Source organism: Schistocerca cancellata, chromosome 3, assembly GCF_023864275.1.
Source record: "Schistocerca cancellata isolate TAMUIC-IGC-003103 chromosome 3, iqSchCanc2.1, whole genome shotgun sequence".
Lineage (NCBI taxonomy): Eukaryota > Metazoa > Arthropoda > Insecta > Orthoptera > Acrididae > Schistocerca > Schistocerca cancellata.
The window spans coordinates 895,314,854-895,332,899 of NC_064628.1; the positions used below are offsets into that span (position 1 = coordinate 895,314,854).

General features: G+C 38.6%; 1 protein-coding gene across 1 annotated transcript in view; it reads left to right on the forward strand.

The window, feature by feature from the left end:
- The first annotated feature begins 900 nt into the window (after positions 1-900).
- LOC126175963 (RNA-binding region-containing protein 3-like) overlaps positions 901-18,046 on the forward strand; it is a 41,786-nt gene continuing 24,640 nt past the window's right edge. Inside the window, exons 1-3 of the mRNA XM_049923051.1 lie at positions 901-1,177; positions 15,023-15,168; positions 15,250-15,381. Of these exons, the coding sequence (XP_049779008.1) occupies positions 15,023-15,168; positions 15,250-15,381 (278 nt within the window). The 5' untranslated portion in view covers positions 901-1,177. The remainder of the gene's footprint in view (positions 1,178-15,022; positions 15,169-15,249; positions 15,382-18,046) is intronic.

The following is an 18,046-nucleotide window of genomic DNA, read 5'->3' on the forward strand; positions in this document are numbered from 1 at the left end:
TGTTCAGCACCAGCCAGGGTCAACAGAGGAAGGTGTGGTTTCCATCCCAAGTCATGACGAAGTATGTACCAAGATTGAATAATCTTGTCAGCAGTGTTTCCACTGGACACTCCAGCCCGTCATCATCGCCACACACACCTCCGAGTACAACTGCACTCTTCACATGGCGCTTTGTGGCAAAAAGAAACGCCATTCAAAGCATAATTACATATTCCCTTCATGACAAGATGAAATAATATTGAATATCAATTCTGTCAAAAGCTGCTGACGCTGAGTTCTCCATTAAAAGCGAGAAAATACAGAAACTGGATGCAAACAAAAATAAAGTTGAATAAAAACTGTATACTAACAATAATTGAGCAGTGCACAAGGGTTCGTAAGCAGTAACTTATATGCATAAACCCACAGAGCACCATGCGTTGAATAAGCTTCTGTCTCATACGAAACAAAAACAAGTATGGAATCTTATACTCGGCCCAATACTATAGACGCGAGCAGAAATCAAGCAGAATTCGCCCAACGTATTTACAATGCAATTCAGAGTGCAAGACATAGCAGAAGTTGTAATAAGAAACACAATGCGATGAAACCCACTTGTTTACTAGGAAACTCAAACAAATTTTAAGACTTTCAATCACTCAATATAAAAAACGAGACGATGTATAAGTGTCCCCTCCTTGTTCAATGCTTCTCTCTGCGCATAATGTGACCCACACCGGCAGATTTGAGTGGTTTTGCTCAAACCTCCAACTCCAACTTACATGTTTGTGGAGATCTCACTCTGCGCAAATGTTCTCTCCACACCCTACAATCCGTCTGCACAGACCTCATGTGCACACATATTTGTGCAAGCACATCGTTGTGTTGGACAGTCCTTTAGTCGATAGATCGATACTGTATTTGTGTACTGATATTGTGATACACTGTTGAAATACTGTTGTGGTTAGTGTATTGTTTCTTGTGTGGCGTAAAGTAAACAAACATACGAGGACGTGTGTACGCGGAGCAGTTGTTAGAGTTTAATGTGACGTGAATTATGAACTGCGCAACTGATTTTGACACCTCAGAATTTGTAGACCCAAATTAATTTTGCTACCTAGATATTTTCATTATGTCATTCGTGTTTCTTATATTAAGGATGGTAAATGAGTAGCGATCCACTCACAAAACAGTGAAGGTAATTACGTATATTGTATACTTGCTGTAGTATTAAAGTGCGGGTGGGTTTTGCTTCAGAGTATTAGGATTGTACGAAACATTTCTTCTGTGTGGTGGCTTAATTATCACTGTGCAATGGTTAGTTGAAGTGTCGTATGGCAGTTTTTCATAGTTTGTGGTAATATTTATATGAATTTTCTCTGTAGTTTTATAATATTGTTTACAGACCAGATTAGGTGATGTCCTACATGTGGTACTTGCCCTTCTAAAACGTATGCTTTGGATACAGTTGTCGAAGTACTCTGTGTACTATATTTCACTGATGTCCTCTTAGGGTAACATTTTGTGTTAATCCATAATTTAGATAAATGTGTTACACTCATGAAAAGAATCAAGAAATAGGCTAGTAGAAACGCCAATAATAGAGGATACTTTCACTCCATTGACATACCGAACTATCAGACGCATTATTAAGGCACTCAACCGACATTCAGCAGGAGTGAAACATTATGATTAATATATTGCTTCCCGAAATGACTTAAGGTTAACGCTTGGCTGCACACTTCCTTCCGCTCAGTCTTGTCCAGTGAAAATAGATCCCCAAATTTAATGTTCTCGATTTCCCCCTCTCATGAAATGAAATGTGATGGGCAGCTCGTTTCATTTCTGTCCAATGGAGACATTAAAGAGTGCAATGGCAGTTTTAAATATTATCTACAATGTCATCGGTGAATCTGTCTTTGGCTTAGAAAGGAGTGAACTACTCTGATAATCTTTCAGTAAAAAAGTATACAAAACAATAGATATGAGTTCAATGACAGATTTTTCGTTGTTTCTATTTTAATGATTCCTGTAGGCCGCCATAAACATGTTGTCCAGTTGGAGCAAACAGTTTTATATGTGTGCAACTGTGGGAGACAAGTAGCTCAGAATAGGATGCATTTGTATTCATGGTGTAAATGTGGATATGATCAACATGTGTTTGTATATGAAGTTCAGTCAGACATGTTTAACTCTTGCATGAGAAATACATTCTGCTTGTCACATAAATAAGGAGTAAGATCACATTTTACTAGAAAGTTACAAAATTACTGGTGTTTTGTTCTTTGGAAAAATGTTGGCATTTTTTGTCACTATCAGCAAATTGCAAACAAAATGAGTACACTCCACTGAAATACTAGAACACCATAGGTAGCTACAGGAATTGAGATGGCTGGGCAATACTGAGAACTATGAAATGTAACAAAACAAAATACACCAAAATATTGAAAAACATACCATCATAGTGAAGTCAAAAAATGATATGTAAGTCATCTTGGAATGTAATCAGTGCTGGTAAAAAGAGACCAAACAAAGAAGAAAATAACAGGTCATTGAAAACAGACAACACAGTGTTTACAGATAGAAAAGTAACTAACACTCCTAGTGATAATTAGGCCAATGTACATGTGTTAGAGATCTTAAAACAGGAAAGAAACTATCCTATAAAGAAAGGCACTAAGGTATCAATAAACTCATACGTTTTCATATTCTTGAAAGTAACACAAAAGTGACAGAGTAACTGTTCAAAAACTAAAGGCCAAGATTTGGCTGATGAATTGTTAGGCTTCTCAAAGATCCTGGAAACATTTGATAGATTTGTCATTTATCTTGACAAACATGGTTTAGAAAGGACAAATCTACAGAATACAGTCATCACATGGGGAAAATGTTGTAGGCATATATATGCAGTATTTCTGGATCATTTCAAAGGAATCGGTATCATTGCCCAGGAAACAGTTCTGCAAAAACTGGAAAATTATGGAGTTTGCCATTGAAGAGGCGAGTGAATAGAGTCTTGCCTAAGCAACAGGAAATAGTATATGCCAATATGGAACTCATGCCACTCAGAAACAAAGTTATCAGATACAGATATGGATTGCCATACTGCAATGGGGTCGACAGAAGCGTCCGATCCCACGCGTCTGCTTTGACCCGTGACGTAAGGGTGTTATCGTGTGTGATGTCATGACGGCGCGGAGTTAGGTTTGTGAGTGTTTGTAGATTTCGTCGTGTTGTGGTTTGTTGTTCTCTCTGGTGCTATATTCAGGGTTTTCGTTTGTGTGGTGTAATGGCCCCAGTTTGCTTTAGCTCATTATCCAGAATTGTTCGAGTGTCGGCTGTGTTTGTAGTGTAATTCATTTCAGTGAGTTAACGATTTTGTGTGAAGGTTAATTTAGTGTTGTTCGCTGTACATCGTGTGGTAATTTTAGTAAAATTAAGCTGTTGTTGTTTGTTCACCAATGGATATGACGGATAAAATTAACAGTGCGCAGGTCAAGGGAAGTGTTCGATCCCAGTGTGTGGCTGTGTATGTTGATATTGGTATCGTGAGATGTTTTTGAGCTATATAGGCCAAGGGAAGTGTTTGGTCCTAACTTATGGGATCGGGAGCTACTGTTGAGCTATATAGGTCAAGGGAAGTGTCCGATTCCATATGATATTGTGTTTAGTGATATTTGTGGAGTTTTGTGATGATGGTTTTTTTTTCGTCGTTTTGTGTGGTTTGTATGGGGGTGGGTGTCTAAATTTGTTTATATTTAGTTTGCCCCCACCCAAAAACACCCCATTCCCCGCGCTTGTCCCATTAGTGTCATTAGGCTTTTTGTGGAAAGTGTGTGTGTTTGTTTTTCGATGTATTTTCGTTCTCATAATGTGTACGTACCGACTTTATATGCGCCATATTGGAATAGTGGTTTATGGTCGTTTCCGCCATATTTGTGACGTCATGGGTCAAAGCAGACGGGCGGGATCGGACGCTTCCGTATTTCCCTGCAACGGCAAATGGATCAGAAGGCATATTTCAACTTTTATTTCTGGAATGTCATGTAATGAATTACATTTTAATATCAAACTTTGTGCCTTTTTCTCAGTTCTGCTTTTGAGAAAGGTGTACCCTGCTGCAGTTTGCTGACAATTTCTCGATTTCTTGCAAATTTCATGAAAAACAGGCCTACCTAGAACAACGAGAGGAATCAGTTGACTCGTGGCATAACTGATTTTTACAGTATTGCTGTTCTCATAATTGCAAAGGTGCCTTGCATTTTGCTTTCATCAACAGTTGCTACCTCAAAAGGTGATATATGCATTGTGGGAAGGTTTCATGTTGGACGTTGTAACGTAACTTTTCATTGTATGTTGTGTAGTTACTCATCCGCAGTGGAAAATCCTGGATGGTAAACAACAATATGGAAAAGATAGATTGCTACTCACCACATAGAGCAGGTGTAGAGTAACAAACAGGCATGATGAAAAAGACTGCTAAAATAGAAAACACCCATACATTCACCCAACCACAACTCATACACACATGACCATTGTCTTCAGGCACTGGATCCCAACTGCCCAGTACTCAGAGACAGTGGCCATGTGTTTGTTTTCTATTTTGGAAGAAGGACTTTGTCAGGAAGCTTAATACTTTAGCAGCCTTTTTCCATTGTGCCTGTCTGCAATCTCAATGCCTCTTCTATGTTGTGACTAGCAGTCTGTCCTTTCCATGTTGCTGTAGCCACACATCACTCAGATACTGCTTTTCTGGCCTGTAACAGGCGTTTTGAATTACATTGTGTCAATTTAGTCTTACTATTAAAGAAATTTTGTGTATTCTGGAGAACCCAAATGTTGAATCAGAAATTGCCTTTTTGGATACTATGGTAGTCATCTACCAAAGCCAGCTCACAATGAAAAAAGTGGGACTGAAACTGAGTTACCATCAGTAGATGTCTCCCCATGTCAGTTGTTTCCACAACAGTCGTCAGAAGTCAGGTATCAGGAGTCGCCTGGTGCAACACTGAGGGTGGCAACCAGGGATGGAATGGAAATTCACTAACATGCCATCTCTAGGGAGAAGAGCTCTTTGAACACCTGAAGGAGAGAGGAAGGCTCACTTCATATGACTGTCACCAATTGAATGACTCTATCATCTGTGCCTTCCAGCTTCTTTTCCGTGAACTGATGCTGTTTTAAGAACCAAATGCTCAGAGTGGAAAAAAAAAAAAGACACTGCTTGGTCCGTATCGTTGGAAGAATTGGAGACTATGATTGTTATCATGTAAGCCAGAGTAGCTTTTTATGCTAAAGGTGATGTCATTGGATGATCTTTTATAGCATTGTTACAAGCTTAATTTTAGCAGGCATGAAATAATAATGGACAAATTCTGCAAACTTATTAGATTCCTCCTCAAGGAGCTATTTCAAAACCAAAGAAGGGACATGACAACAGACATATCATCTTCACAGCCCATCAGCTTGTAAAGAACATGGGCAGAAGAATATGTCATTAGTGAGAGTAATGAACAGAATTGACAAATAAATCCCCAGCTGTGTAAAGAACAATTCTGGCTTACATTTCACTGTCATCTTGAATGAGACTACAAACAAGAGCAGCACCCTGACAGTGTACCAAGGGAAGAAGAACATCATTACTCTCAGCTCAGTAGATTTTGAAGTAGCAGTGAGCAAAGAAGGGAAGAAGAAAGCGTTACCTTCTGCAATTCCACAAAGTGGGATGGGGATGTTGTTGATCAAATGATTCACAAATATTTTATGAAGGTTGCTTACAGGAGATGGCTTATGCATGTCTGTAACAATATCCCAGACATGTTGTTTGTTGTGGTCTTCAGTCCAGAGACTGGTTTGATGCTACTCTATCCCGTGCAAGCTTCTTCATCTCCCAGTACCTACTGCAACCTACATCCTTCTGAATCTGTGTACTGTATTCATCTCTTGATCTCCCCCTACAATTTTTACCCTCCACGCTGCCCTCCAATATCAAATTGGTGATCCCTTGATGCCTCAGAATATGCCCTACCAACCAATCCCTTCTTCTAGTCAAGTTGTGCCACAAATTTCTCTTCTCTCCAATTCTATTCAATACCTCATCATTAGTTACGTGATCTACCCATCTAATCTTCAGCATTCTTCTGTAGCACCACATTTCGAAAGCTTCTATTCTCTTCTTGTCCAAACTATTTATCGTCCATGTTTCACTTCCATGCATAGCTACACTCCATACAAATACTTTCAGAAACAACTTCCTGACACTTAAATCTATACTCGATGTTAACAAATTCCTCTTCTTCAGAAACGCTTTCCTTGCCATTGCCAGTCTACATTTTATATCCTCTCTACTTCGACCATCATTAGTTATTTTGCTCCCCAAATAGCAAACCACCTTTACTACTTTAAGTGTCTCATTTCCTAATCGTAGTTCCCTCAGCATCACCCGACTTAATTCGACTTCATTCCATTATCGTCGTTTTGCTTTTGTTGATGTTCATCTTATATCCTCCTTTCAAGACACTGTCCATTCCGTTCTACTGCTCTTCCAAGTCCTTTCCTGTCTCTGACAGAATTACAATGTCATCGGCGAACCTCAAAGTTTGTATTTCTTCTCCCTGGATTTTAATACCTACTCCAAATTTTTCTTTTGTTTCCTTTACTGCTTGCTCAATATACAGATTGAATAACATCGGGGATAGGCTACAACCTTGTCTCACTCCCTTCCCAACCAGTGATTCCCTTTGATGTCCCTCGACTCATATAACTGCCTTATGGTTTCTGTACAAATTGTAAATAGCCTTTCGCTCCCTGTATTTTACCCCTACCACCTTCAGAATTTGAAAGAGAGTGTTCCAGTCAACATTGTCAAAAGCTTTCTCTAAGTCTACAAATGCTAGAAATGTAGGTTTGCCTTTCCTTAATCTATTTTCTAAGATAAGTCATAGGGTCAGTATTGCCTCACGTGTTCCAACATTTCCACGGAATCCAAACTGATCTTCCCCAAGGTCGGCTTCGACCAATTTTTCGATTCGTCTGTAAAAAATTTGTGTTAGTATTTTGCAGCCGTGACTTATTAAACTGATAGTTCGATAATTTTCACATCTATCAACACCTGCTTTCTTTGGGATTGGAATTATTGTATTCTTCTTGAACTCTGGGGGTATTTCGCCTGTCCCATACATCTTGCTCACAAGATGGTAGAGTTTTGTTAGGCCTGGCTCTCCCAAGGATGTCAGTAGTTCTAATGGTATGTTGTCTACTCCTGGGGCCTTGTTTTGACTCAGGTCTTTCATTCCTGTGTCAAACTCTTCACGCAGTATCATATCTCCAATTTAATCTTCATCTACATTCTCTTCCATTTCTATAATATTATCCTCAAGAACATCGCCTTTGTATAAACCCTCTATATACTCCTTCAACCTTTCTGCTTTCCCTTCTTTGCATAGAACTGGGTTTCCATCTGAGCTCTTGATATTCATGCAAGTGGTTCTCTTTTCTGCAAAGGTATCTAATTTTCCTGTAGGCAGTATCTATCTTACCCCGTGTGATCTGCACCTCTACATCCTTAAGCTGTCGGCACACGGACCGTCCTGTCGAACGTTAATGTTGAGCGTGCCGAGTTCAACGTGCTGCTGAACGCTCAGGAACGATGCGACTCGTGCATACGGTACGTGGGCCCCAACGTGCTATACGCGATCGCATCGCACTCCAGCGGCAGTTGTGGGATGTTTCTAGTTCGTAAATCACACTGTTTACTCAACACCCTGCGTAAAATTCCCACGTTAGCTCTATTAAAATGCACATTTCCTCCATTGTTCATATCCTAGTCACGTTGTTCTATATGTAATATACACAAATAAAAACTTCAATATCCCTGTAGATGCTTTAAGACAAAAAGGAAAGTACCGTGTCCAATCAATAAGGACACAGGCTTATAAAAGTTCCATTACAAACAGTGGGACACAAATTTGCATTAGTTCTCCACATAACACTATTTTATCTTCCCCACATTTTAGTAAAACCCTAAAGTCATTCGTACTTGATCACTGTTCCTACCCAGTAGCAGAAACTTTACAACATGTAAATCACGAAACTCAAAACAAAAAGGAACAAAATATTTTTATACAAGTAGCGCAAGCTGTCCTGTAGATTAAGCCAATCGGACAAACTCACTCCTCAAAAAAAGGTGAACTTATATTTACATAACATCAAATACTGTAGTATGTACTTACATTAAACTAACAATAAAGCATCAGAACCTATTATATACGCGAATATTATGAAAAAAATATTTAGATTTAGCGAGATACAAACCATTCATACATCTATAGTTTGTTTCACAATCATCAATGCTACTCACTACGCTAAATTGCTTCATTAGAGCCCTCTTATAAGATGTAGCCTTTGCTGAAAGGTTTAATCGTATCTATGTTACAAATTGAAATTTAATTATAACAAATTGTACCAAGAACAATGTGTTTTTCATGGATCCTCAGTGTGTCCTACCTTCAAATGATACACTCTCATAATATGCAAGTTACAATAATTCTTTTGCCACGAATATGATGTCTCTCATTATTTTCTTGCAACGAATCACGCAGTTAACAACAGGTTTTCGAATGATTCTCCATTTGCTGCTGCTCAGAAACGACATATATACGTGTAAGCTTGAACTGAATGACAATATGGCACCTCACAGATCAATGATGAAGGGAGCTGGCGTGCGTGTGACGTAGGTGGCATTGTGCCATCTGATTGGTCAACGCTCAGGATATCTGACATGCCAGATATTGCTCTGCACGTTCGGAAAGACTCCGGAACGTGCTATTCCACGCTATGACGTCAGAAACTCGGCACGCTCAACGTTCGGATGCACGGTCCGTGTGCCGAGGGCTTTACATTTGTCCTCTAGTCATCCCTGCTTAGCCATTTTGCACTTCCTGTCGATCCCATTTTTGAGACGTTTGTATTCATTTTTGCCTGCTTCATTTACTGCATTTTTGTATTTTCTCCTTTCATCAATTAAATTCAGTATCTCTTCTGTTATCCAAGGATTTCTATTAGCCCTCGTCTTCTTACCTACTTGATCCTCTCCTGCCTTCACTATTTCATCTCTCAAAGCTACCCATTCTTCTTCTACTGTATTTCTTTCCTCCATTCCTGTCAATTGTTCCCTTATGCTCTCCCTGAAACTCTGTACAACCTCTGGTTCTGTCAGTTTATCCAGGTCCCATCTCCTTAAATTCTCACCTTTTTGCAGTTTCTTCAGTTTTAATCTACAGTTCATAACCATTAGATTGTGGTCAGAGTCCACATCTGCCCCTGGAAATGTCTTACAATTTAAAACCTGGTTCCTGAATCTCTGTCTTACCATTATACAATCCATCTGAAACGTTCTAGTATCCCCAGGATTCTTCCATATATACAACCTTCTGTCATGATTCTTGAACCAAGTGTTAGCTATGATTAAGTTATGCTCTGAGCAAAATTCTACCAGGCGGCTCCCTCTTTCATTCCTTAGTCCCATTCTATATTCACCTACTACGTTTCCTTCTCTTCTTTTTCCTTCTATCAAGTTCCAGTCACCCATGACTATTAAATTTTCGTCTCCCTTCACTATTTGAATAATTTCTTTTATCTCATCATACATTTCATCAATCTCTTTGTCATCTGCGGAGCTAGTTGGCATACAAACTTGTACTACTGTGATAGATGTGAGCTTCAGTAGATGTGGACTTTGTATCTATTTTGGCCACAATAATGCATTCACTATGCTGTTTGTAGTAGCTTACCCGCATTCCTATTTATTATTAAACCTACTCCTGCATTACCCCTATTTGATTTTGTATTTATAACCCTGTATAATCCCAGACATAACAGCAATAAATTCGTGGATTGTGTACAATAAAGTAACCTGTAGAGAGAAGCATTCATTCTTCGGGTGATAAATGAACTCTTGAGCAGAAACAAAAAAGAGCAGTACAGAAGGAGGAAGACGAGTCAAACAGAGAAGTGTCTGTAGGACCAGGCAGGTCAAAAGTGCAAAAGAAGTGTTGAATTGGAATGTTGAAAGGAAACAAGATTGACAACATCCGCCTGAAGTGCATAAAAAAAAGAGATATAACTTTGAGATAAGGCTCTGATTGAAATATAAATAAATGGAAAATAAATCTTTCTTTACCCATGTTGTGGATTTTCAATGCAAATTTCATTAGGAGTCAAATGACTCCCTCACACTGATTTAGGTGTATAACATTTTCCACTGGTCTCATGTTAATCTGTTTATAAAAGACGTAGGTGTGAAAGAGAAAGAGAAGCAAATTTATTTTATGCAGGCGACATGACAACAAAGAATGTGTAACAGCTTGAGTGAAGAGCTCATATTTCTGCAAACATCTCAACACAGTGGCTCATGGAAAATGAACTAATTATAAATGTGAGAAAAAACCTGTCTGCTCTGTTCGGAAGCAAAGAAAAGTCTCAGCACGTAGATGTCAAGCTGGTTAAAATAAGTCTAGAGGAAGTAGAATGTACTAGGTCAGTAGGTATTACTGTGTATAATTGGCTAAAATGGAGAAACCATATTAACAATATGTATAAGAGATTCACTTCTGTCATATGCATTATTGAAGCAACTTATCACCATATGCTTTCAGCTTTTGTGCACCTAATACCATGGATTTTTTGAACTGCACTTGCGGTATGGGGTAAAAGTGTGGGGAAGCTCAAACATTCGAGTAACGAACAGAATGTTCACATTGAGAAAATAATAACAATAGTTGTGTTGATGTCATTGCACAAAGCTAAACACTACTATTGCAATATTCAATAGGTTCGCAATCAGCACCACACCAATTCAAACCATTGCCCCTCTCAGTGGATCATCTTTTCCACAAGTGTAAGGTGCTGCCCACATGAACTAAATAATAAAACACACAAACAACATGTACAGCTAAAACACCCAAACAAAAATATCACAGATGCCAATTATGTATCACAGGATACATTGCAAAGTGTGTATCAGTGTTTCTTGTTTTCCCACAGATATAATTTTAAATTGTCTTTCAAGCATGCATCTGGAACAGCAGTTTTCTTCTTCTGATATTTTGGTTGATAACCATACAGCCATCTTCAAGGAGAATCAGTCACTGAATTAATCCTTGAAATATAGGATGGGGAGTGGGGACTTCATGCCCATCATTTGAAAATATTGTAATCTAGTCAGGTAGACTGCTCAAAAAATATTATTGTTTCTAATTAATTCTCCTGCAGTACTAATGGGTGGATTGAGTAACATGTAAATGCTGCTGCGTGTCCCAAACCTGGATAAAGGAGGAGGGTTAGAACCCAAATAAGCCATAAAAGAGAAGCCAGGCCACATCTCAAGGCACCTCTGAGGCTAATTACCCCAGTTGTAACCCTGTGAATGCCTGGGTGTTGACCCCAACATAAATTATTCGATTCAGCATGATGGCAAGTTCAATTATAGAAAGCACTACCCCAGGTGGTAACCAGTCCACCATTGTCAATGACAACATTAGTGAGCCAACGGATTCTGGGGAGCTCACACCAGCATGCAAGAGATTGAAAAGTAAGAAAGTGTCATACTTTGCTACCTTCAATGTTAACTCACTCCTCAAAACTCCTGGGAGCCATCACTGACTTCAGATCCAGAAACAGTAGACTTTCCACACTTGCCTTTAGGGGAGCTAATAAGGTTTATACCTTGGTCAATGTACATGCTCCCACAAATGATGTTAATAGAACCGACCCAGAGAAAGGAGAAGAATTTTGGAAAGATCTGGAGGCAATACTATCCAAGATTCCAACTAAGAATGTTATCATACTACTTGGAACCTTCAGTGCTCAGTTAGGGAGAGAGAGGAAGTTTAGAAACATAATTGGCAACTATCCAGCCCACAACAGGACTAATTGAAATGGCGAACGACTAGTGGAAATTTGTAAGACCTTTTACCTGATAAAGGAATCAGTGGCATTTAAACGCCTTCCAAGAAAACAGAAAACGTGGGTATCTCCCAATCCATCACTAGGAGAGTTTCAGCTTGACCATGTAGCGATACCAAGACATGCAGAGGAGGAAATTCAAAATGTCAAAGTCCTCAGGGGTGCAAATTTAGACTCAGGTCACTTTCTATCCAAAATAAAAATCAGTATTCTACCAAGAGACTAAAATCACTACACGTATTGTGAAGTATGATACTGAGAAACTTACAGCTAGCAAAGATTTTAAGGTGAGCTTGAATCAGAAGAACTATCAAGGTTGGGAACAGTTGAAAGATGCACTGATTGACCGGTGCAAAGGAAACAGTTTGCCTGGAGAAGAGGAAGAAACATGCACGGTGGTCGGTAGAAGGAGATAAAGCAATTGAAAAGCATTGGAAAGTGTGGATTGATTGGTGCTCTCATAAAACACCAGAAATCTAAAGAACTTTCAAGAAGTAATGGAAACCACTGCTAAAACTATCAGAAATCTCAAGAGGAAATATTTTCAAGAACATTTAACTCAAATAGAAAAAGACTTCCAGAAGGATAACAGGTGAGACTTCTATAGACCATCCAAGACCAACTTAAGTAGCTATGATGTTCCAAACCTCAGCTTTAAGAATAAAGAAGGAAAGACAGTGTATGGAGCCATGAAAAACAGTCATATCTTGGTGGAATACTTTGAAGACCTCCAGAATTGTGAAGCGCCATCCGAGACATTCAATTACAATGAGAAAGAACCAAACCCCAACTCGGAACCACCAACTATAGAAGAGGTTAAGAACATTATAAGAATCTTGAAAAATAACAAAGCAAAACTCTTAAAGCATGCGAATGAGAATGTGATCATAGAACTAACACAAATCATATGAAAAATCTGCGAAGAAGAGCAACTTCCAGAAGGTCAGACATTGGCACTAATACATCCTATTCACAAGAAAGGTGATAAGATGGAACCTGGGAACTACAGGGGAATTTCTTTAATACCTATAAACTGTAAGGTATTCTCAAATGCACTGCTAAATAGAGTGAAAGAACAACTAAATCCACAAATTGATGAGTACCAATGAGGCTTCAGAAAGGAGGGATCATGTGCAGAACAGATCCTGAATCTTAAACTGATAATCGCTTATCAAAAACAGAGGAGCAAAAACTTCGTGCTTACATTCATAGACTTCAAGAAAGCCTACAATTCTGCAGACAGACATGCACCATTCCAAATTTTAGGGAGATGAGTTTTGATAGAAAATCCAGTGAACAGGTTAAACAGATCCTAAGCAACACAACATTCATGGTCAAGTTTAGAGGAAAACTGTCGGAGGCCTTTAAGATTAAAACGGGGGTGAGACAGGGAGACGGACTCTCCCCTTTGCTCTCTGTGTCCTCGATAAGGAGATCAGAGAGTGGTGACGAGGAATGAAAGGACTGGGTGTATACAACTGGGAGGGTGTAAGAATAAAGGAGTACAGGTAAGTTGTCTAGCATTCACAGATGACATTGTAATCTTGTCCAGATCACTAGAAGAGGCAGTTAACCAAACCACAGAACTGCAGAGATAGACAGGCCTACAGATCTCTATCGAGAAGACACAATATATGGCAAACATCGTGACAGCGAGATGGATGACAATAGAAGGAGGTAAATTTCAGAAGGTGGAGAGTTTCAAATACCTTGGAGAATGGATAGACATTGAACAAGAAGCAATGGGAGCACAAATAAACAAAATGAACTTAGCATATAAACTATCAATACCTACAATAAGAAGAGGATTTCGGTAAATGCAAAATTGAAACATTACCAAACAGTGATTCGCCCTGAAGCTCTATATGCAGCAGAAGCTCTCAACTTAGCAAGAACCGGAGTGTTCGAGAGGGTAGAACTGATAGAACAAAAGATTCTCAGGAGAATGTTAGGAACTCAAAGAACAGAAGATGGTCAATTTAGAAACTGAGCCAACCAGGAACTTTATACCGAGGTAGAAAAAATTTCTGACGTCATCAGGAAAAGGAGCGTGTTCTTCGGACACATCCTCGGAATGGACCAGGAGAGGTTAACAAGGTAAATCACACAATTTCTGATGAACAAGAAAACCAAAGTATGATGGATGCAAGAGATGCAAAGAGATCTGGGAGAAATGAGAACACAGGAACCAAAGATATTACAACAGGGTGATTTTTAAATTGAAAATTCAGGCCTTCGAGCTTTCAAGGACAGAACAACACCCAGAACAAAGTCATCTTGGATAGAAGAACGAAGAAGGTTGCGAAGTATAAGAATGAATGAATATTGGGAAAGAAAAAGACCAGAAGAAACAAAGCTGAAGCGAATTAACATGGTCCTAAGATGGCCAAAACGAAAGAAGAAGAAGAAGAATTCTTTTACTAATTTTCGTAAGTGTTTCACATTTTTCATTTAAATGGATCTAAAAATTTAAGTCAAGTTGTAGATGTCACTTTCTACAATGAATGTTATTGAATATTTTCAGTTTCAGAACCTTACTTACATAATAATTTCTTTGAAAAGTGTTTGTAAGTGAAAGCCAAAATGAACAATATTTGCCTTTAAAAAAAATTGATTGTTATGAGGTACCTCCAGCTCGGTAGTACACTTTATGGAAAAAGCATTAATATTCTTAAGAGTGTGGCAAATATATTTTCATGTTGTTACTTACACACCAGTACTTCTTTAAAAAGTGTATTATTAACATAAGTCAAAAAAACAACTACTCTGGAGTAAATACAAATTTAGCTGTTCAGAGACTATCTAGTGGAAAAGGAATATTACAGTTTCAAAGGTTACATGATAAATTAAATCTGTAAATAATATTCTGTGTAATCATTAGTGTTAGATTAATAAAAGTGTCACTTTTTAAAAAATATGTGCTACTGAATGATTTGTGTTCTTTATATGTTCTATATTACGTCTGCACTTGCTGCACACTTTATGATCCTACAGGATAAATAGATCAAATAAAAAGCAATTAATCAAGTACCCAACATTCCATTTGCAATTGTAATTGTCACATATTGTCTCTCTGCAGATGATTCCCAGTAGTACACTTATTGTCCGACATTTACCATCAGATTTCACTGATGAAGAAAAAGAAGACTTTCTCAAGCATTTTGGAGCAATACAGGTGAAATGCATAAGTTCAAAAATAAAGAAGAGTAATCTTACATTTGCCAGGTAAAATAAAAAAAAAAATCGTCTGAAGTAATGAATTTATTTTGAGTGAAAATTATGTATGTTGAACATTGTTTGTTGCAGATTCAATTCAGAGATAGAAGCAAAACATGCTCTTCAGAGACTTCATCAGCTTGATGTTTTGGGACATCGGCTTACTGTCGAATTTTCCCGGGAGGCTAAAGGGAGTGTACTTTCAAGTGAGAAAGTTCCAATGTAAGTTTAAATTGGTTCATTAGATAATAGTTTTATGTCATATGTGATGTTGAAAAAAAATCTGTTGTGTGAGTATTTCTGTGATGAATTTAATTATACAAATAATTGTGATGCAGGACTACACTTTTCGTTCTGCAACTTTGTAATATCCATATAACAGTCTGGTATAGTGATGGATAGATTAATCTGTAGAATTACATCAAATCAGTCTTTTCACGAAGACCACAATAACAACAGTCTAGTAATAGAAGTGCAGGAATTTTAAGTGTCGTGAGTTTGTACTAAGGGATCAATGTGCGCATCATTGCTAAAATGGTATCTAAATGTAACAAACAGTGATCGAGAATGAAAATAAAAATGAGCTGAAAGAAAACTCAATCAAGTTTGAGAATATTAATGCTGCTGTTTGTTACATGAATTTTGTAGCTACAGTGGTGCTATTTGCTGTGACCACTAGTGCTTTCTTAAGAGCTTTTCCTGCACATGTGTGACACTGTGAAGTCATCTGTTCTATTTGGGTGTCCATATCCTGCCGAGTACAGTGTTGACGTTCTAACTGTTTCGTACGAACAATCCCCCAGCGTCCTTAGTGAAATAACTGCAACACTTCTTTTTGCAAAGCTTTGGCGATCAACACATATGACTGTCCAATGTCAGTCTGAATAAGAATCACACCTTGCTGTAGAGCGAGGCCATGCTCCATGCAAGGTATCAGTCCACTGCAGAGTTCTTTATGGCATTCAAAGAGCGAGGCCAAGATGTGCAAATGTGTTTTAGCAAAATGTTCAGACCTGAATCAGCTACCGTGGTCTGTACAATTTTCCTATAGTCCGGAGGAAAGGATTGAAGCAATTCAGAATCCTGAGCATCGATGTGACAAGAAGATGCAGCAGAAGCATCAAAGACTGTATCAGGGCCAATCGGAAGATGTAAAAGTGTGTCTGCATTACCATGTCGAGCTGTTGGATGATACACAGTCTCATACTGCTTTTGAGACAACAACAAAGCCTATCTTTGCAATTCTTGGGCAGTTTGTACAGGGACATGCTTCATTGGATGAAATAAGGATTGCAATGGCTTGTGATCCGCCACTAAGTAGAATTTTCTGCCATACAATTAGTGGTGGTATTTAGTGACACCATACACAATAGTGAATGCCTCTTTCTCTATTTGTGAATAGTTACACTGAGATTTGGACAGCACTTTTGATGCAAAAGCAATAGGCTTGTCTTTTATCACCAAATCTGTGCAAAAGCTCTGCACCAATTCCGTAAGAGGAAGCGTCTACTTGCAGCAAAACTGGTTTGTGAGGATCAGAGAGAAGAGCAAGGCATCTTTAAGTTTTTGAAAAGCGTCTTGGCACTCATCTGTCCAAACATAGGGGATGTTCTTGTGATGCAAGCGATGCAGTGGAGCTATGATTTGTGCAGCATTCAGGATGAACCAAATATAATAGTTCATTTTCCGTAAGACTGACTGCAATTCTATGACATTGCGAGGAACTGGTAAGTCATGTATGGCTGAAAAATGTGACAGAAGATGATGTACACCTTGACCGTTTGTGACATGACCAAGATACTGCAACTCAGGTTTTAAAAAATCACACTTGTCCAGTCTACACTTAAGTCCTGCATCAGACAACACATAAAACAAAGCACCCAAATTTGCAATGTGTTCTTCAGGTGCACAACCTGCTATAACAATATTGTCCAAATAGTTTGAACAGTTTGGTACTTGAGCAGTCAGCTGTTCCAAATACCGTTGGAAAATGATGGGTGTGGAAGCACTGCCAAAAGACAAGACACAAATATTTAAACAAGTTCAAATGACTGTTCACAACACACACAGTTTGATATTCTTTATCTAGTAGTGTTTCAAGATATGCATCGCACAAATCAATTTTTGAAAAGTGGCACCCAGTGTGTAATCTGTTCATGAGATCCTCTGGGCGTGGCAATGGATAAGTATCAATCACTGTTTGTGGGTTGACTGTAGACTTAAAGTCAACACAAAGGCGAATGCGACCTGAAGGTTTGGGGAGCAAGACTAGTGGACTTGCTCATTTACTAGCTGATATGGGTGCAATAGCTGCACTATCTTGCAATTCTTAAGTTTAGCCGCCACTTTGTCCCATAATGCAATGGGAACAGTCCTGGCCTGGCAAAATTTTGGCTGAGCATTGTCTTTCATAGTAATATGTGCAACAAAATTGTTAATCTTGCCTAAAGCTTCAGAAAAGAGTTCAGGGAATTCTTTCAGCAAGCTAGCTACACTGTCTTTAGCACTGAACGCAGTCACTAACAACACATTGTCCTGAATTTGAAAGCCAAACAAATCAAGGCCAAATATATTCACACAATTACATGACAGTAGTACAGTGAAAGTCACAGTTCACGTATGTGAGCAACATATGGCAAGCAAAGTACATTTTCTGAGAACGGGAAGCCTTGTCCGTTATAAGCCATCAGTTGTGTGCTAGTTTTAGAAAGGCATGGGGAGCCTAATAGTTCATATGTGTTACAACTCAGCAATATAACATAGGCTCCTGTGTCCATCTGAAATATAGTAGGATCCAGGTGTTCTTTAGAAGATGCTAGGCTGTTAATGGAAGAGGCCATACCTATGCAATTTGATACAATTGAAATCTCACCCACTTCTCCCTCTG